This window comes from Morchella sextelata, assembly GCF_020137385.1.
Source record: "Morchella sextelata strain SCLS chromosome Unknown scls_25, whole genome shotgun sequence".
NCBI classification, from domain to species: domain Eukaryota; kingdom Fungi; phylum Ascomycota; class Pezizomycetes; order Pezizales; family Morchellaceae; genus Morchella; species Morchella sextelata.
Genome location: NW_025408640.1, coordinates 564,717 through 585,023, shown reverse-complemented (window position 1 = coordinate 585,023; position 20,307 = coordinate 564,717). Strand labels below are relative to the sequence as shown.

General features: G+C 47.3%; 6 protein-coding genes across 6 annotated transcripts; 2 read left to right on the top strand and 4 right to left on the bottom strand.

Moving 5' to 3' along the window:
- Positions 1–61: 61 nt before the first annotated feature.
- H6S33_008109 (uncharacterized protein) lies at positions 62–1,213 on the bottom strand (the record flags this gene model as incomplete). Its single annotated transcript, XM_044839459.1, has 1 exon — positions 62–1,213. One exon carries the CDS (start codon positions 1,211–1,213, stop codon positions 62–64), a length of 1,152 nt encoding a protein of 383 aa, XP_044688300.1.
- A 1,151-nt stretch (positions 1,214–2,364) lies between these two features.
- H6S33_008108 (uncharacterized protein) lies at positions 2,365–3,015 on the bottom strand (the record flags this gene model as incomplete). The annotated part of the gene is made up of 1 exon (XM_044839458.1): positions 2,365–3,015. The coding sequence occupies one exon, from the start codon at positions 3,013–3,015 to the stop codon at positions 2,365–2,367; it is 651 nt and encodes a 216-aa protein (XP_044688299.1).
- A 777-nt stretch (positions 3,016–3,792) lies between these two features.
- On the top strand, positions 3,793–5,046 carry H6S33_008107 (uncharacterized protein; the record flags this gene model as incomplete). The annotated part of the gene is made up of 3 exons (XM_044839456.1): positions 3,793–4,119; positions 4,331–4,483; positions 4,699–5,046. The coding sequence occupies 3 exons, from the start codon at positions 3,793–3,795 to the stop codon at positions 5,044–5,046; spliced, it is 828 nt and encodes a 275-aa protein (XP_044688298.1).
- A 1,841-nt stretch (positions 5,047–6,887) lies between these two features.
- Positions 6,888–8,165, bottom strand: H6S33_008106 (uncharacterized protein; the record flags this gene model as incomplete). Its single annotated transcript, XM_044839455.1, has 1 exon — positions 6,888–8,165. The coding sequence occupies one exon, from the start codon at positions 8,163–8,165 to the stop codon at positions 6,888–6,890; it is 1,278 nt and encodes a 425-aa protein (XP_044688297.1).
- A 6,817-nt stretch (positions 8,166–14,982) lies between these two features.
- On the bottom strand, positions 14,983–15,516 carry H6S33_008105 (uncharacterized protein; the record flags this gene model as incomplete). Its single annotated transcript, XM_044839454.1, has 1 exon — positions 14,983–15,516. The coding sequence occupies one exon, from the start codon at positions 15,514–15,516 to the stop codon at positions 14,983–14,985; it is 534 nt and encodes a 177-aa protein (XP_044688296.1).
- Positions 15,517–17,498: 1,982 nt separating this feature from the next.
- H6S33_008104 (uncharacterized protein) lies at positions 17,499–18,797 on the top strand (the record flags this gene model as incomplete). The annotated part of the gene is made up of 3 exons (XM_044839453.1): positions 17,499–17,553; positions 17,651–17,737; positions 17,923–18,797. The coding sequence occupies 3 exons, from the start codon at positions 17,499–17,501 to the stop codon at positions 18,795–18,797; spliced, it is 1,017 nt and encodes a 338-aa protein (XP_044688295.1).
- Between the last annotated feature and the right edge of the window lie 1,510 nt (positions 18,798–20,307).

The window sequence follows — 20,307 nt, the reverse complement described above, 5'->3', positions numbered from 1 at the left end:
AATCGATCAACTAAAGGGGCTAAGGAATGTAGGTAAGGTATAGAGAACGTCGATCCTGTCTTTAAAACGCATCCTCCCATTCCTTGATGAATTTCCTTTTCTCAGCTGCCTCCATCTCTTCCGCTGCCTCGAGCTGCTTTGCAGACTCCAACTCCTTGACTACCTCCAGCTTCTTTGCTTGAGCTCTCTCGTACTTGCGCACCACGTACTGCATGCTCAAGGTCGCGATTGTGCTCGCGGTGTTCCCGTCGTTGTCCTTAATTAGCGCGTTGACCGCCGCTTTGAGGAGGAGATTGACCATGATCTCCTCGCCATGAATCGCAGCAAGATGTAGAGGCGTGTTCCCGTCTGTATCCTGCGCATTGACATCTGCACCTGCGTCAATAAGTGTCTGGAGGACAGATTCGTATACCCAAGCGATCCCGTCGGTGGTGAAGTCGGCAGGTCTTAGAAGCGGCTTGACCGTACGAGCACCATTGATGGCGAAGTAATGCAAAGCCGTGCGCCCCTTATTGTCTTTCATGTTGAGATTTGCGCCGGCGTCACAGAACATCTTGACTATTGGGAGCAGAGTCTCGCGAAAAAATCTGGTCCAGAGTCCGCACGATGCTAGCCAATGTAAGCATGTTTCCTTGTTTTTAGCACACCCGCATTCGGTCGTTATCTTGTCCAGATCCGCTCCTCCGGTAATGAGTAGTTGAAGGAGGTCAGTCCTTCCCGTGGTAACTACTTGTTCGAGACAGGTGGTTGCGGCTTCAGCCTGGAGATGTGCCGGGAGATTCGGAAGGAAGGCGGAAGTCATCTTTGCATCCTCGGACTCAATAGAGCACCAGAGAGCGTCAAGAAGGTCGACGTCTTCGACGTGGGGAATCAACCCCCGAATGAGATCTTCTTCCTGGAGTACGATAGCAGACCGGAGTGCGGTGACCACACTGATAGGCCCAGTTGGGGCAAAGGGTCTCAACTGACGCAGGAGCTCGGGAAGCCCGTTGGAAACCACCACCCAAGCTGCATAGGCTTCGTCGCCCTCGGACATCAAACGCATGTCAATTGCCCGCTCCCCAAACCTTCTGAGCGCCATCAACATGTCGTCGGAAGGGTTCATTCGATTAACGAGTTCTAAATACCGTGAGCCTGTATGCTTCGAGAAATGTCCAGAGAGTCGGGCAGTATAGACTGTCTTAATTCGCTTACGTTCATTGAGGGTCGACATATCCGATAATCGCACGTACTGAAAATGCTCTATCGGGATTATCCGTTAGTATTAGAACTTTTTACACGGGAATGATGACTAAATCATCAGATGTAACAACATTCAAGGGTATGATCTCGGGGGGTTTAAAAGGATTGACTCGGGGGTATAACGTACGGGGTGGGATTGGGCTCGTATATGTGATAGGTCTTGTCCTGAACGAGAGTTATCTCCAAGTGTGGATATATTTTTGATGGTCTGTAGCTGTGTGTCGGGCGGGCGTTGCGGTTCTTACGGCCCCGGGCCGTGTCACTGCGCACGGGTTGAGGTATACTGCGAGGGGGTATAATGAGTCACGGGTACCAGATATCCTCCTCCTGTGTACCTGCCACCGGTACCAGATATAGTACACCCGCAGGCGATGTAAGGCCACGTGATACCATATCTCTCGGAAATTACTTGGGGCACCATACTCGTAGTTTTTTTAAGTTTCCGAACTGGACTGGTCGGCATATGGGCGTAAATAGTGCTTGACAACCAGATTTTGGTGGCATGCAGACCCAGTCCAGCTCGGAAACGTAAAAACGCTACGAGTATATCCACATTCCTCAATATACGTGGGTTAGTCTGAAGGATACGCAATCGGCTACGGCGCAATGTAGGAGCCGCTCGGCTAACAAATCTACTTTTAACCTAGCTCGCTAACCAACATCTGCAGCCGAATAATAGTCTTTTACCCGCTAAACACATCTGGATCAATTTATTACGCACGGGAGCGGAGACTAACCAGCCTGAGGCGTAAACTCAGAATGCTGTGTAATTATCATTTCCAACGCCGATAGTTGATTCCGTATTGGTTTTCATTGAATCTCCCAGTTCTATCGATGTCGGCTGTTTCGTCTCTATTTTAGTCGGTTTGATCCCCTGTCGTTTCCTTCCTTTTCCGCTAGTTTCTTGGGCTTAAGTAGGTTTCCTTTCTATTTCTATCCTTCGTTTTCTATCCATTTCCGCTTGTGTTATTCTTCTAAACTAATTCTATTCCATTATCCCTTCATTCTCACAACCGGAAAAACTTGACGAGTTAGCCATAAGCAAATATCGAAAACTGTAACCTTAAATATCCCTAGCACCTAACGAAATACTAATCTATTCCCTCTCATCACTCACTCTCCTCAACCCCGCCTCCACCTTTCAAGATCCTCCAACCACATCTTCACATCCGCAACCACATCACAGCAGGCCCGAAAGTCCTTCAACGACCACAGATACCTCTCTGCCAGGTTCATAAATTCCGTACACAACTCACTCGCCACCTTCAGCTCATCCTCAGTCGCTGCACCTGTGCCCATCACCTCTTGCGTAACCATCATGATCCTCAAGTGCTCCTGATACTTCATCCCCTGATTCCGGAGAATCCTCTCATGGTCTGCAATCGAGTCTTCAAGCCCCGGCCACGAGATTCCCCCCTCCTCTTCACCCCCCTCCACAGAATCTCGGCCCCGCCGAGGCGCAATAAGTGCTTCCAGCACTCCGCGAACACCATTTAAACTCTCGCAGCAGGCGCTGAGGTCGCTGCTGTCTATCGCGAGCATGTCTTGAGTCCCACGGAGGCCCTCGTACATTTCCCGCGCATTGTCGGGAGTGATATGGATATGTTCCGGCGCTCGGCCACTGGAGAGGTGGGCATGAAGCTCGGTGTAGCCAAGCAGGTGGATGCGGACGCGGATGGTGTCAAGGCCGGTGTTGACACGGTGGAGGGTGGTCGAGAGAGTGCGGAGGTTGCGGCCGATATGGCTGGCGTAGTGCTGGGGGGGCAGTTTCATTTTGCGTGGTAGTGTATGTGTGTGTGGAGGGGGTTGTTCTTGTTATTGTGGTCTCGTAGCTGTGGGTATAGAATCTGAGAATGTTAGTGCTGTTGGGTGGTGGGATCGTGATGCCGGTTTCCTTTTGTACCGGGGGAGAGAGAAGGTTTCAAAATCTGTGTGGAATACTCTTGAGTGCGGCATCATAAGCAGCGAGGTTCTGGAACCTACTTTGAATGCTACATGAGGGAGTCGCGTATCTTGAAACCCGGCGGTGAACAAATCGATTCCCAGTTCTCACTGTTTTACTCGGTGAACGTGGCATAGAATATACAGAGTTTCAGTCACGTCAAACTCGTGTGCACCGGCTTTCCCTACTCTAACACCAACTGCCATGATATTACTACCAATCCTTAAACCTCCGGCAAAAAAGCGTAGAGGAATTGATACAGGATTGGATGATCCACGTAGCTGTGATCTTGAAAGTTCACAAATTTAACTGCTACTTCCGAGATAATTCATGTCAAGATGACTTCAAGGTGTTGATTTATGCTGCTTGCAATTATCATGAAAGCAGATTTTTCTTGGCCCATTACCGCACCCTCCTGGAAATATTTATCAAGCAAGCTTCTGTGCATACGTGAAATCAGCCGATGCTATATAAATCACAAGCTCTCTCATAGTGTACCTATATCAATCCCACAGGAGAGCAATCTTCTCAACCTCCACACTGAAAACCACATTCATCACCGATTATACACAAGCTACAAGCACCCAGAAAACATACCATAACTCAACATGTCCGACACCCAAACTCCACAGACCTCCTGCCAAAGTGAGCTGCTCTGCCTCAAAAGCGAGCTCGAAGTACTATTCAACACCTACTTCAAGGCCCATGAAGACCTCGAGCAGTTGCAGTTCCAGCTCGAAACGGCGCTCCACAACAATCCAATTGCCGACCTCGATGGCTTTGACATCAAGACTGCGATTGAGTTTGGCGGTTCTGACCTCGAACTGGTATGGGAGATTACAATATTGAGGTCTGTTATGGAGGAAATATGGGCGGAGATTAAGAGGATTGATGATATGGTGGAGGAGCTTGAGAACGAGTTCGAAAGTATGGAGGTGAGAGCGGGAATGTCAGGATGGTGGTTAGAGTAACCGTGATATATTGGGGGTTTCGAATGTATCCGGAGGAGAAGCTGGGCGAATGAGAGTGCGCGTGTGAGTAGTAAGGGGATTTTGTGACTGGCTGGTAGCAGTATTAGTGACTTCGTTATTTAGAGATAAGTAAAGCGTGAGAGCGATGCGAATAGAAGCTTTTTCCGAATACCAGTTCCAGCGTGCTCTTTATCTCAGTATCATCGTTTTCAAAACTGGCGAGAAAGTATTCCTGAATCTCCGGGAACATCATGGAAACGATGGGAGTGGGCTCGAAAAGTCTGGATTATGTGTCTCCAAGATCCTCGAAGAGGTCAGGTCCTTCGTGGTCGGTCGCTAACGGACCGTCATAGCAATAAAAAGGTAATTTAAATATTAAAGAAGATATATAAACTACTGATCCTTCTCCGGATTTGTGTATAACCCTCCATCGCTCACACTCCCGAAAGCTATATATAAGGCTGCGGACCGAGCGATACAATCTCCATCTTCCCCTGAGACATGACCGAACTCCACCCTCTTCCTGATTACATATCCCTCCAGAAGGACTTTATTGAGATGAGAGAAGAGCTCCGTCACACGACAAAGAACTTCTTAAAAATTGTCAGCGTCTTAAAAGAGATCGATGTTCATCTCAAGTCTGCGATACGCGACATCTCGGCGGAGCTTCATAACCCTCATCTAAAACTCTCGCTTGACCCTTCTGGAGCTGATGTCACTACGGATCTTAGCGCTCTAGTAGAGGGATGTAGTTATAAGTGGATAGACTTTTTGGACAATATTTATTGTGATTTCGATGAGGCAGCTGAGACAGGAGGGACGACACTAGCGCTATTTGGCAATATACTGAGGTGCTGTAAGGAAAAGGCCAGAGAGGAAATAGAAGCGTAGAGCTTATCCTATAGAAGAATATAGAGCGGGGGATTGGTTCTGAGATAGTTAAATAAAGTATTAAAAAGTCGAATTACAGATTTGTACATTTTACGTACCATGTGCTGAGAGTTAAATAGAAGAAATAGGGACCGACAGGTGAAGGCAAGTATTTGAATTCTCTTATCCTGCTTAATCTCTTGCTCCATCGTTTAGTAGCGAGCGAGGCACTGAGTGTTTTATAGGATTTCTCACGGCCCTCATATGCACCTACATCTTTACTTATTCCTTCGTCCTTTATCCGCTCCTTGTCTTTCTCTCCGTCGTTATACTGATATCCGGCAGCGCGTTCGCTCCACCTTTTCCACAATAAGGGGTAACCATATACGAACACCCCAGAAGAACAAACACCACCTCACAACCTACGCTCTCCATACCAGTCACGGCTTCAAAAACGCGCAAACAGCTAAATGCAGGCACTTAGTAGCACACGAAAACTAGTTCCCGACCATATGCTACTATCGAGACTCCACTGTAGTATCTTCGGTTATGTCGCAAGTGATACAGTTTATAATCATATTATACAGATCCCCAATATTCTTATAGAACGGAAAAAAAATTTGGTTAGTTTTGCGTTTCGTTTCGTAGCATTAGATATGTAGTGCAGACCCTTGCATGCTGTCTGGTATCCCGCGACAATTAATTGGCCAACCCTAACCCTATCAGCCACATCGCTACCCCTGCCCGGAACCATTCAACCCCACAGAAACATCTTCCCGACAGTAAAAAGTTGACTAATCATCAACGCAAAGTTTTTCTTTATTCCTTATTTTTCGTTTTCTTTATTCCCTTATAAAGCAATTTTCCCGTTAAATATTTCTTTCAATAATTTCACTAGTGAAACTATTTGTCTCACTTTATTTCACTTTCTAGAACGCTCTCTAGTTACTAGTGGTCTATGGGTTCAATATGGAAGAGAAGGAATAGAGTGAAGTCATTTGTTTCTTCTGTTTTTCGTTACTATAAATAAATAGCCAATATACCCGATAGAAAATATATCATGGACTTTCACACATACGAACACCCCTTTTGAACATAATAGACCCTGATTTGTCGAAGACCTCCGCGGCCGCTATAGAGCAGTCTAGACCACAATGGATATGTCTCGCAAGCCCAAAATTACTCGCCCATCTCCGATTATTACTAGCATCGCGAGTTATCGTGGGGCGGCCTAACTAGATGCACCACAAGGTGTATATAACAACATCGTTGCATAATGCTGGGAACTACGCGCTCGGAGTCAATAATATACTAGTTACTTTAGCTGGACTAGCTTCACTCGTGCCTGCGTCATCGCGACTCGAATTGGCCTAGATTACTTGTTACATGGCAACCGGCCAAATATCAGAAGGATGGCGTGGCCTGAGGATGAGAAAAGGTATATAAGACGAGGGCTCCGCTTCTTCTATTATATGTCTGAACACCATCGGGAACACCGTCATGGCTAGTTCCGTTATCCCCAAGCCGGGAGCAACCGAAGTCGGTATCGCCAGGTCCATAGCCGGATCCTTCGGCGAAAAGGCTTACGAATGGTCCTATCTAGGACAGCTATATTTTAAGGCAAATTCGGATTGCCTGATGGTCCGAGAACTGGAGAACTCATGAAATACTGTCTTGAAAACTATGTGTCTCGAGGTCTCCCTGTTGGTAGCTCTGAAGACTTCATCCCCTGCGTTTACCGGATAAATGATTTTACGGTTTCGCAAATTGGAAGAGATACAAGTCAATAAAGAAGTATATAAGGAACGAGATAAAGATTTGATAATTATTTTGACTGAAAAAGCCCGCTCTCAATCATCTAACTATTTCCTAACGCAGAGAGAAGTGTCTGCCCCATGACGGATCAACAGGTCTTGCATCTGATACTCCCGCTGACGAACCGCCACGCCGAATGCTGTTTCTCCAGTGATATCTCTCACGTTCACATCGACACCAGGTATCGAAAGAATCAACCTCAGCAACCTGTGGAACAAGACATACACCTCCACCATCTGCCTATACGGAGGCCTGTCAGATCGGTCGATACTCCTAGGTCCGTTTCTTGCCAGGGTCATAAGAATTGTATCGTTATAGGAGTTGGTTTCGTTGATATCCAGGCCCGAGGTGAGGAGGACCTGATAGATTCCCAGCAGCTGATCAGGCCTATTCCGCCATTCAAGTACTCCTTGACTAGTAAGCCAATGGAGGTGGTTCCCCGTCTCCTCCGCATACTCTCTCCACCCAGAGTCCGGATCGAGTCCGGCGGAAACGTGGAGGTCCGCGCCAAGCGCAATCAAACATCTTAGTACGTATGGCTGCCCGCCGCGGATTGCCGCTGATACTCCCTTCGTTGCAGTTTCTGGCCGTTTAGCAGTCGGTAATTGTGCGATGAGCTGACGGGCGATCCCGGGGCTGTTGGCATTACAGGCGTAGTGGAATGCGAGGGATAGTTGTTCATCCGAGAGAAGGCGCATGAGCCTAAAGACAGTAGCGATTCGGTTTCGGGATATCGCTTCTTGGGTGGCTGGCAGGATGCTGCGATGCCCGATATTGAGGAAACGCAAAACAAAGCGGAACACCTCAATTCGTCCAGTAATTACGGCGGTTGTGAGAGGGTACTCGTCGCCAGAATTTATTTCATATTCTTCCGTGATCGTTCCTCGGACGGCAGGCTCATCATGGAGCAGCATGGTACTCAGAATGTTCATGTGGCCGCTTCGAATTGCCTCTTTGATGATCGGAGGTGGAAGAGTCACATTCCGGACAAGAAGATTCACCATTGGTGCGAGCATACCCGTAGTCACAGAATGGGTGAATATCTTGTATGTTATTTCAAGATAGGGCTTGTATCCAGCAGGCTCTTGGACAACATCATCGTAAAAGATTTGTGTGAGTACATCAGAAGCGTGGTGGTTAACCTGTAGCAATCGCGACAGGTCTGTGCGATCAAGGTTCTTCGCAATTTCCAGGAGAAGCTCATTTGGGAGCGACGTGAGACGGTTCCGAGACTTGGATAAAGTTTTGGTTTTTATGCCGCTCCTTATCTCGGTTGCCATAAACTGTAATACGAGGTTAGCAATAGGATACGAAACACGAGACATTGTCAGCTGGTATATTGACTTACTGAAAAATAGTCTAGCATAAAGAGACTCGAGAATGTATGGTGTATGTGGGTTGGGATAAGAGTTGGGGGTAACAATATAGGGGAGCACTGGTAGGTCGTCATTGTATAATTTTCTGTTGCGCGATGAGCGTATATTTGGCACTAGGTGAGATGTTAAAAAAATTGTGTATGTCTCGATTTCACGTGATAGTATTACTAGTAGCCGGTCCGAAGACTTGCGCTCGCTACCTTCCTCGTTATATATATTCTAACCGCAAATTAATATTGTAAGCCTTTCGTCATAGTCGGAGATTCTCGCCGCGATAGAAGACGTCATCGTTAGTCCGCTAAAGGGACCTTTAAAATTAGATTCCAAGATACCAGAAAAGCCCGAGCCTGAAGTGGAGATCCAGCAGAACGGGCGATCGTTCATGATTGAGACGGCGTAGTTTGAATATTGTCGCTCGAGAATGGATGATGGACCACCAAGATATATCTCAAGCAAAGGTTGCTTTTTGCGCACTCTTTATTTGGGACTAGTTCGGATATTTTGACGTTTCCAAACTCCGTTTGGCAACTGCTCCGTTGGGCAAGCACAAACCGAGTTCGGGTTGCAAATTTGGTGGAGTTTTCGCTTCACTCCATTATAGATTGGCACCGGCCCGAACACCAAAAAAGAAAAATTCTCGTACAAATGGAGTTATGCAAAAAAAAGAAATTACCCACCAAAACTCCATTTTATTACACAACGAAACAGACGCTTAATGATTATGACATCCGATTCCAGCGTTTATTTAGACTCATGTTTCTTTCTTAGAAAGGAATAAAAAAAAAACGCAGGGAAAATGTATAGCAGATACTGATGTGCGAAAGGAACAGCAGCTCCAAACACCCGCTGGGATCACCATATTCGTACGGGAAACCATGACACATTCTTCGATCAACAGAATACTCAACAAAGAGAAGTACTCAAAAACAATAATCTTTCCCTAATTGAATGCCACGACTTAACAGTAACAACTATGACATTTATATGCTGAATGTTTACAACAATGCACATGAACCCTAACCCTGAATCCCATCACCCTAAATGCCATGGAAGTTTTGTCTCATAAGATGAGGGCATCTCAAAAATCTTAGAGCATACGCTAGAATTATCCCACTGCTAGGAATCGTTTTGCTTAACGACTTTTTCGATGATGCCAAGATATTATTATAGTTGTTAATAAGGTTAGCTCAGTTGTTAGATTGGTGGCTAGCTTGATCGCCTGCATTACTAATTGCTTCGGAAATCGCTTAGCACAACAGCGAATTTCGCTAGCGCAAGGAACTAATAATTGCTTTTCATTAGTACACGGTAAGTAAATAAATAACTGCATATGCTCAGGTACTGTTATCACTACTTTTGCAGTGGATGGATCAGCCCCGGGGAACATTGGTTCCGAGGTGCGGGGTGGTGTCTTTTTAAAACTTCGACGCGTTTGAACAGCGATTTTCTTCTTCTTTCTGTACATGTGTGCCGGTGTATGTATTACAAATAGAAATAAACCAAAGCGGATCTAAGGGGCGACGAGCCATGATATACTAGATCAGAGAACCTAGTATATATATTAGTTCTCAGAGTTGGTACATGATTTCAAAACTTAACCACGCGTAGTTGAACCTGAAATAAATAGCGCTGACCATGGTGTAATTACTACACACGTACCGGAAGACTCCTCGGGGAAGCGGATAGGCATATATATTCTTGTAATAATCTCGATGTCAAATATCCCTATTCGTACATTGATCATTTCACTCTCCTTCATAGGCTGGTAAAATATAAATAGAAGTGAAAACTATTCTGATCAATTGGTTATTGGCGGGGAGTCTGTCAGTCACTTTGTATTTTACTATATATATATGGTTTTTGTAAGATAAAGACATGGATAATTGCAAGTTTACACCTGTGAGAACTGAATCAAACTATCATTGCAGTTCGGCAGCCGGCTCATATAACCCTTGCTGCAATAATGAGGCTCAATCCACCAAAGCTTGGCAGCAACAACCGTGTGCCAATGATCGCGGCGGTGTGTTTTCTCCTCCACTCTTTCTCCAATCGTACCCCCTCTCTATCCTCCCCTGATAAGATAAGCTGGAAGAGAATTCTCCATCCATTTCGTGTTCAAAATTTCAAACTTGAATGGCATCCCAGACCCGCCCTTCCAGTTCAGCACTTTCTCGGCTAGCCGGCGCCAAGCTCAGCTTGCGTACTCTCGCCGGTCCTTGCTCGCATTGTGTTCTCTTCAGGATTATATCCGACCATTTTTAGATTTCTGAATCGACGTGTGTACTTCCTAAGGTTCGCGTGGTGTTGTGTGGAAACGAATATATCACAGCAGCGAACTCTGCTAATAGAGTGTTGGGTCCCATTATTCCAATGAGGCTCAACCGGGAAGGGAGTATTATCGAGAACCAAGTTTCGTACCTCCAGCAGTTTCCGCCTTCTCTCCTTTTTCTAGTTAACAGGAGCGTGCGAGCTTTAATTCCTCATGCGGGTTGTTTCGTCCATCTACAAACAGTTTATATCTCATAAACTTGATAATGGTGTCCCGAATACGTTGAGACCTAAGCGGACGGCCGCGGGTGCATGATCCTTCTACAACTGACAAGAGGAGGTGATCCTACTGATCAGACTCGTATGTGCCTAGGTCACCTCCAGGTTTCCTAGATCTTGGTCGCAATTCACTTAACATGCGAAATGTCTAACCAAGGCGTGGTTTCCACAAGCCAGAGCTGCATTGGCGACCCTTGGTAGAATATAAGCTGTCCGCTGGTTTTCAGTTTGTTTATTGTTCCAACTAAATTTTTGCGCATATTTCTCTGGGAACCTCATGAATTCCACATGCGGAGCGTCGTAGGTACGGTTGATGGAAGGCTATGGGACCCGATTCATGGAAGTGAACCATGTGGCGAAGTGTGTTTGCTGTTGATCAGAGGGTTGAGTCTGTGTCGGTGCTGTCCGCCTCTTTCCGTCCTTCAAATCTTCTCTTACTACAGGCGAGATTTCCATCTTCGGATAGACGGACAGAATGAGTCCGATGGAAAAAGGGGCGATAGGATTGGTACAATATTATCGCTCGTAAGGCCCGCGGCGCGTTAACTAGGGATAGAGGTTGTACATAGTAGAGACGAAGTTCGATATCTCTCCCGCGATGGATCACAACCTACCGTACGACAACCGAACCCACTCCAAAAGCTGACGAAGATGGATACAAGGTGGTCGGGGTCGAACACTCCGCGGCGGAGAGCTGGTCGCTGAGTCAATGCGCACGAATGTTACCCCCCGGCAGGATAGTGAACGGTGTTTCCGGAGAGGTGTTTGCGATGATTATAGAGGTGGAAGGACATAGGTCCCCTTAAAGACTACTCCGCACCTCTCCTTACTCTGCTCACCCCTACCATCAGCACACACAGACTACTTCATATCGATATCAGCGGTTGGACGTCCTCGGTACAACTACACAAAGGAACTGAAGACGAATGTAGTTTACGCTGATTCGTGAGGGTGGGGTGGTGGGTTGATATTTTTGTTGCTTATGGCCGTGAGCGGTGGTCGCACTTGAGGCCGGGTTTCAAACACGAGAAGCTCATTCATGACCTGAAATGACAGTGGGCAATATTCTCCACACAAGAGCGGGAGATTGGGTTGATTTCCAGCAGGATATACATACCCTTAAGGCGCAAAGTGTTCGGGTTCGGAGCTCTGCTTTTAGATAAAACAGAGGCGTGGACACGTTGTAGTTACGGGTTCATACCACCGTGGTCATCGTTTGAGAGTCACCAGAGCAGGGTGATCTTAGGCACATGGCATAGGTCGCCCATGTCACATATGCTTGGTTTAAAAGCTAAAACCACCTACAACATACGTGCCGCCGGGATCTGAATAACAATACCTCTGCCAACTTGCTAGGTGGGGTCACAGCCACGACCTTTGGACAGATATCCTTTTCCGAAAACCTGAATTCCCTCTGGGAACGTACGGGAACACCAATTACAACACAAAATCAACAGACAGAAACGGTGACCCCAGCGCCCACCGCCCGTACGCAGTCACCTCCTTGAGTCGAATATCGATCACTGACCGAGCTAGAGTACGGGGTGGGGAACATGACTCTCCGTACCCATTCCCCACCGCACACACGGAAAGGCAGGGGGAGTTAGCGCGGCAAAAAGATAGACTGCCACGCTATTGAAACTCCTGGTGCAGTCGGGTGAAGGAAGGAGTCGTGATGTCGCGGTCCGCCGGTTGACATATAGGTAGGTTTCTTCAACACTTCGGAACCTCGGACCAATTGTAAGGTGTGACTTACTGACCACAAACTCAGTTAGGAAAACAAAAGTTAGATTCATCGAGGAACGTATTTCAAGCCGTCATTTAGGCCCACTGCGATTCTTCGATAAGTACTATCTTCGTCACTGATTCTCACCAGCGTTCCTAAAACTGACCGTGGAACATACCACCCTACCATGAATGGTATGTTCCAGAGTGCTATTGGAGGCAAGAAGAGTGAAATGCCTCGAGGCGCCTCTGTTCCATATGGTCGGTGCCTTCGCTTGCTCGTGCAGAGAGAGGCAATGGTTCGAAGACGCTCGAGCCAGCTCGGGGCAGATAATTACTATACTCCACCAGAATCCAAGAGTACCTCTCATCGATAGTATAATTATAAGCACCAATCCCACGGGATAAATATCTACCAATCATCCTGTGTTTACCTAAATTCAAGCAGCTCAAGGTGTAGGATGTATTGCCTCGATCGTCAATGCCTCGATCGTGGACCACACTAGCCTCGAGCTAGGAGACCAGTGATAATAAACGAAAATAAATTTCTCTATTTGGCTCTTGCTGCTGTTTATATATGTTACTGTCGACTATACCACAGGAGGAGGAGGCTCAATATATATGCAGGCACAATTTTCATCGGGCTAGTTTAAGAGAGAGAAACTCGATAGGTCCAATCCTGATATCAACTACCCTTTGGGGTACATAGACACCCGTGCCTGCCCATCTCGGATTGATCCCTAGTGTTATTCTAATTGTTCTCGCACCCAAAACAGAAATTATTCCAACCAACACCAGGCTCGTCAACTAAGCCGGAATAGCAGATCTAAGAGGTCCCGTAGGGCCTCGCTCGCCGCCCAAACCGGTAGAGCACAGCGTCTAACCTTTCTGATACCCATTCAATGATATTTTCACAGGTTGCGTAATGGCTGGATCTGGAGTCGATGTTGTTGTCAACCTCGTTGCCGGGTAAAATATTCAGCCAATAATAGTCATTACTCAACGAGACATTACTAATCATCCTTCGTATACGCGTTGCATCCTTCGCATTATCCAGATGGCCAAAGGACTCGAGTCCGTCTTCCTTCTTAAGGGTATTGTCGCATTCTGGGGGTTTCTGGCGGGAAGTTTTCAGGAGGAAGGAGACTCCAGCGACCTCCGGACCCTTAAGTATCCTACCGTAACCATCTAATATCTATAGAACATCTGAATTTTAGGGTAAAAACCGGTGTATTATCGATCCGAACGGCCCCAAAGAGTCCAGAAACGCTTCCACTGCGGCCTGGACAACGTGGCCTCCGGTCTCGCCGCAACGACGCGACCACACACCGATTCTATCACACCGCGAAGAAGAAAGCAGGTAGTTATCACTCTAATCATCATGACTCCCGAAGTAACATACGTGAATTTAAGTAGCGCTTGAATAATTGACACCACAAATAAGATCGTGAGGCGACCCTCTCTACGCGTACGTACATGCACCTCGGAAGGACAACGTATCGCCAAGGCCTTGGCATACATTACGTTACACAAGCAACACCTGTGAAAGATAGAAAGAAATCATAATTTTGGGCTGCTTTTACTCAAACTCTAGTTAAATCTCATCGCTTGGATGAATTGAGGATCGTTGCCGATCGGTGATCGAATTTCCCCAGGGAGCGGCGGGTATGTGCAGATGTGCTAAGGACGTACTTCCCGCAGGTCGGAGAAGCTAGATCTACAAATACCGAGAAATTTAAGGCTGTGAATTCGGAAGAAATTCAGGTAGAAGGATATGTGGGGAGTGGTGCACGTGGTTGAGTCATTTCTAGGTTATCTGAACGCGCAGATGCATGTATAGGTATCGATGAATTGAGGAAGCTAGCGATGAGGCAGCGAGCTCGGCCATAGGCCTGGGAGGAGGAGTTTGTGCATGGGTGACGCGGACGTATGTGGGTCATAGGCCCTTAGTGGTTAGAGAGTCGTGATACACAACGCGAGAGAGATAACGCAAAAAGCTTGTTTTTTAAAAAATAATAGACCCACTCTTGGTAGTACATATATTTGTCCATAATTTCTTTCCACCTCCGAAGTGTCATATCCTGCTACCAACTAATGCCCCGGCCAAGCTGGTGCAACTATTTACGGTCCACAGATGGAACCTTCGGACTGCACGGAAGTCGTATCACACATGGACTTTGCATGTTCAGATTATATACTCCACTATCTACTTTTAAAATGTGTCAAGACAATGCCCATTTATTTTATAATTTAAATCAGTGTGATATTTATTGTAGAAAGTAACTACAATTTCAATTGCATGTGATCATGCTACAAGCTTCGTACACGGCTATCAGAACACAACGATTTAAAGAAGTAATAACCGTGGCTATCTTCTGATCCACATATCCCAGACAAGAAAACGCCAAAGTACCCAAAGCCACCAACAAAAGCTCTTCTCCTCCATTGTCAATCCACTCCGCCAACCTCAAGCGTCGTCCCCGCGCACCCACTCTCACTCATCCTCGCCCTCACTCCACTCCCCTCTGCACATCACACACCCACACTTGCCCCTATTCCCATCACCCTTCCCCTCCTTGCCCTTCTCATACTGAAAATCCATAAACTCCACCACCGTCACTGCAGCGCAGTACATGCCCCCCCACCTTCCCCCCTTACAGGTCACACAGAAGCATCTGGCCTCCTCCCTCTCCCTCTTGATCCTCTCGAGCTCCTTCTCCTTCTTGAAACTCTCCCTGATGGTCGTGTCCGCCGAGAACATCCCAAACAGCTTTCTGGTCGGAGTCTTGGTCTCGGGCGAGAGGGCGAGGCGCGCGAGGACGGGGGTAATCTTGGTGGCGACAGGACTGTCGAGCTCCATTGGTGTTGGGGGACCTTGTGCAGCAGGGGTGCCGACAGAGAGGGTGAAGAGGCGGTTGAGGAGCTTTTTCATAGGGGTTTCTGCCGCGGGTTCGGCTGGGAGAACGGCCTTGGGCCGGATGGAGGGCGTCTCGGTCGTGATATGGTTGTAAAGGTCGAGGTGAGACATAGTTGTTGTGGAGATTTAAAGAAAAACTGGTTGTGAACGGTTGTTGAGGTATTTGGTTGTTGGGATGAATCTTTATTGTGGTGGAATGAAAGTGGAGGGAGGGAGGTGTGGTGGTATTCGTGTGGTATTTATAAGAATACCGGGGATGCAGGGGTGCAGGGGTGCAGGGAGTGCAGAATGTTGCTGCTGATACATTATACATTATTTGCAGGTCAGGCCTAGGTGCTATCCCGATATTGGCGGGCCATTCCCCAACACCTAAATGACACCAAAGGTACCAATAATCACGACAAATCAACATGCAATATTCGAGTAATTAACCAGTAGCTTTTAAAGGTATAGAACGCTACTTGGAAACCAACCTACGTTCCCAAACTATCTTGACTCCTCCCAATATTTGGCTGTTCAGGAAGAACATTGCCGGCCTTTTTTCCAAGGACCAATGCTCGTAAGAGGGACTTCATCCCAACGAGGAGGTAGTTCGGTTTATCAAGAAGTCTAGAAGATATTACACCTCTATATCTGTGGCTTCGGGACACCTCATCATGCCAGCTAGCTCGATTTATACGTATGACCTCGGGCCAGATCATCATGCCACCTATGAGGTCAGCTCCTTCTACCACGTGTTCACAGATACGCACATTGTGTACGTGTTTCGCCTATATATCCGGTGATGGGTAGCATTTGCAAATGGATCACAAAAGGTGTCCCACGCAAGACCAACCTCATTAGCATGCCTACCGGAGCTCACAATCTCCAGATATTATGTGTCCAGAATTACTACTTTCGACTCAAGGTTGTCTTCCGGAAGCTGCGAAGTAATCGCTCATGCCATACGTTTTGAACCTGAAAGCAGATATATATATAGTCTAGTTATCTAGTATTTTATCTTATAAATGCCAATCAAGAAATTGATTAGATTCAGCTCTAAAAGGCTTCTCTCTTGCGGGGCGAAGTCCGGCCATTTTATTATTTATCCTATAGCTACTAAATCCACCGGGGAACCACTGCCAAATAAACAGATTTCTGTATTTTGATGCCAATTCTGTTACTCTTGTGAGCTCACAAGAGATATCCGGTGTAGCACTGGCAACAAAGATAAAGCTCCGTCGTTCATAGTTTCCGGGTTACAAACCCCCGACCAGGTAAATCCTCAAATCGAGTGATAGTCCATGATCCAGCCAACATGTCGGACTCCGCGTCCCTCATCTCCGTTAGGATTAGTAAAAATATTCCGGCTACCTTTACACCAAGTCTATCACCTCGAGACCCAGGATACTCCAGTTGCCTCTATATCGGACCGGTTCTAGAATACGCCGGAGGCACGTATTCCAGAGGTCGAAAGTATCCGAGGAAGAGCTGCGTAAATTCCCCACAAATCTAGGCCCTCGTGATAACAAGCTGTCTCCGATTACAAGATGTATTACAGCGTAGCTCATCACGGCTACCAATAACCCTCGCCTTTTCGACATGACCCTAGTTCTCCTCCTGAAATACAAAGCGCTCCGACTGTTCCATCTCCCATATATTCAACCCCAAGCCATAAATCACCGAGCGCGCTTGAAGCCGGCCAAGCTCAGTAGCGAATCGAAGAGCATCACTCCCGGTTTCTACCCACCCAGGATGGCCAGTATCAGCAATGCTATGCCTCGGCCGGACATTCCAGCACTATGAAATAAGAATGTTATCTGCTCATCTCGATGTGGCCGCCAGTAGACACTTTGCACACATCGGACTCTATGCCCCGTTTTCCTCCCATCCCACACTTCCCACATTTTCTTTCTCAGCACTATTATTCATCACACAATATTTATTATTCACCACAGCATATTATTACTCGCCACAGGATATTATTATTCACTGAATATTATTCGTACCACCCAAGATGAATTCGGCCGCTAAGATCACTCGCATTGGTAGCTCGACTACCCTCTTGTTTGACAATTGTGCTTCAACATGTTCATGAACTGACACCGAGCAACATGCAGCTCCGATGCTTCCAAGCAAGCCCCTCAATTCCACCCGGCGCCCCTACAAGTCCCGTACCGTTTCTTCCCTCGCCGCCGGACCAGGACTCACGAAGGGTCTTATAATCTTTTCTCCCATCAGCAGTAATGACTAACAGTGGTGCTAGAACACTCCCGCCAGCCCAAGGGCAGCGGCGGGGCCTCTAGTTCTAACGATAATGACTTGGATAAGCTTGTGTCTGGAGCACAGCACTGTTCGTTTTTTCCTTTCCACTCTTCTCTTTCCCTTTCATCCCATAAGCCAAGCTCCGAGTCTTGTGCCCAGACCTCTGTGAATTCGTCCCTGGTTCCTGTGCTGTACAATGACACCACTTGCATAGCCGGCTGTGTAAAAAGCTACAAAACACCCAAACTAACACCTCTCATGCCCCACCACCAGCCATACCCCCTCCCCCAGCCAGTGACCAAACCGCCCAAGACCACGCCAGCGTCTCCGAAACAGAGCTCGGAAACCTCCTCCTGCACGAAATCGCAGAAATGGACCGTCGTCCGTCGGGCCCTCTCGTCTTCTACAACCACAAGTCACAGCCACTCCTCCCTGCTCCTACTACTACCACAACCCATGCTATCGTCGCAGCCCACATCCCCCCCGCCCAAAGCCGTCCGACACTCCCAGTCCCAGCGTCCGCAGCACACCCAGTCCCCCACCCACACCTCTACAAGGTTCTGGACTACGCAATCTACCCCTTCTGCCCGCCGCCGCACCGCAGAGTCAGTGCTGCCACTCTGGCCGCACAGAGACAGCAAGCGCCTGCGCTTGCGGCGGCGAAGGCGTGGGTGCACGGCGGTGTTGCGAAGGATAACAATACTGTGGTTGACGTTGGGGCCGCCTCGATCGGTGGAGATGTGGGTGCCGTTGCTATTCTCGGCGCTGCCGAGTCTGCCGCTGCCATGATGACAACCCAGTCTTTACTAGCTACAAAAAAGAAGCAAAACCGCAACCCGCGCGGACCATACAAGAAGCACCAGCGCGACGACTCTGCTGGCTCTACTGCTGCCACTCCCACAACTGCCGATAACGATAACGAGGACTCGGGAGAGCCTGTGGTGAAGAAGCGCCGTCATGGGGGTGGACGCAGTAAGGGGGTGGTGCTGTGTAGTCTGTGTGGGATCGTGTTTGCGAGGCCGTTTACGCTGAGGAGGCATGTGGACAATATTCATGCGGAAAGCGTGGTGTGTGCTTGTGGTGTTCGATTTGCGGGGGAGGAGGAGGTGGGGGTGCATTTGGAGGGGGGAGGGTGTGCTGGGGTTTGATGGGAGTGTATTGGGGCTTGATTGCATGGGGGATTGGTGGATTGGAGTTTGTTGGAGTTGACTGGAGTTGATTAGAGGGGATTTGGAGGGTATCTGGAGTTCATCGGAGTTCATTGGAGGGGATTTGCATAGGTTTGATTGGATTAGATTGGATTGAAATTGATTGGATGGCGGGATGGGATGGTTATTGAGTGATTATGGGCATCGAATTCATGTGAATTAAAGATAAGGAAACAAATATGAACTGGCCTTTGGAACAATGTTCCATTGAATCAATCTACGAGAATAAGCTTCTTTCTTCATTGCTCGATTGGCCAATTAACCGTTAGTTAGGGACTCCAAACCTATGTGGCTTCTATCGTTCAAGTAGTACGTTTACCCCTTTCTCTCCAGCGCGTCTGGACTGTGCATGCTGGAATGGTCCCAGGCTAAAACAGCAACCGATCATGATCTTCATGTACTTTGATAATTGACAGGTTGAAACCTAATTTGACACTAGAGGACAGGGCGTCTTGACAGCTGGAAATGAATGTAAGCATAGTAATCGCAATCTATCATCTTGCACTCATGAGAGCTAGTAAATTTAGACTCTGCTAACAGGGGGAAAGAGAGGGTTGAAGAGGCCGCAATTGGCTAAAGTGATAGCACAGTATAAGCTACTTGAACTCAACACATGATTCCGCCAAAGCGCAGGTAGGAGATGTAGTGTATTTCAAGAAGGCTTAAGCAAAAGGATCCTGAGAAAAATTAAATATTATACGTGCTTATGAACCCCGAACTACCGAACGACAGCGGCTTTTTCCACCTCACAACAATTCTACTACTGATCAAAGTGACAGCCAGGCAATCACCTTAGCTCAAACCTAGCAAAGCAGGAGGTACTTAATTGCTTATAAATCAGACGAGACAGAAAGGAAACAGGTATCTGAACTGTGGTTCGCAGTCCTCCACGTATCCTCATCTGGAAAGCCATAATTGATACTCAATTGAATTCAGTTCCTCCATTGTCGCATCTCTGCGTTTACGCTTCGATTGGATATCACAGGGCGAGTGCCAACAACTGAGCAATCCACGGAAACATCTCAATTCTATATAGGCTTTTCATAGTTGTCTATAATGGTCCTGTGATATCCTAATTGTCAACCTCTCATGTCTCCAGACCTAACCGTTACAAAACGCACACCTATGGAATAAAGCATCCTATTTCCAACCCACCTATAGGCCACACTAAGCCGCGTGTACTCGAACCCACGAGAGGAAATAAGCTTTGCAAACCTTCGTGTAACAGACTTCACAAACCTCCTCCATCTCGTGATGTCTCACCTAGCTAGCCCCTAGGTCTGTACTACATGAAGACAACCTTTAGCTTGCAATTGGCCACTTAGATTATCAGTTTCTTTACTATTGTCCACAGAACACAAGACTTCCTTTCTCACATGGAGGGATTTTGATTGGTGTGTAGTATGACACTTGAATTGAGCAATTGGATTTTGTGCTGGCACAAGAAGAG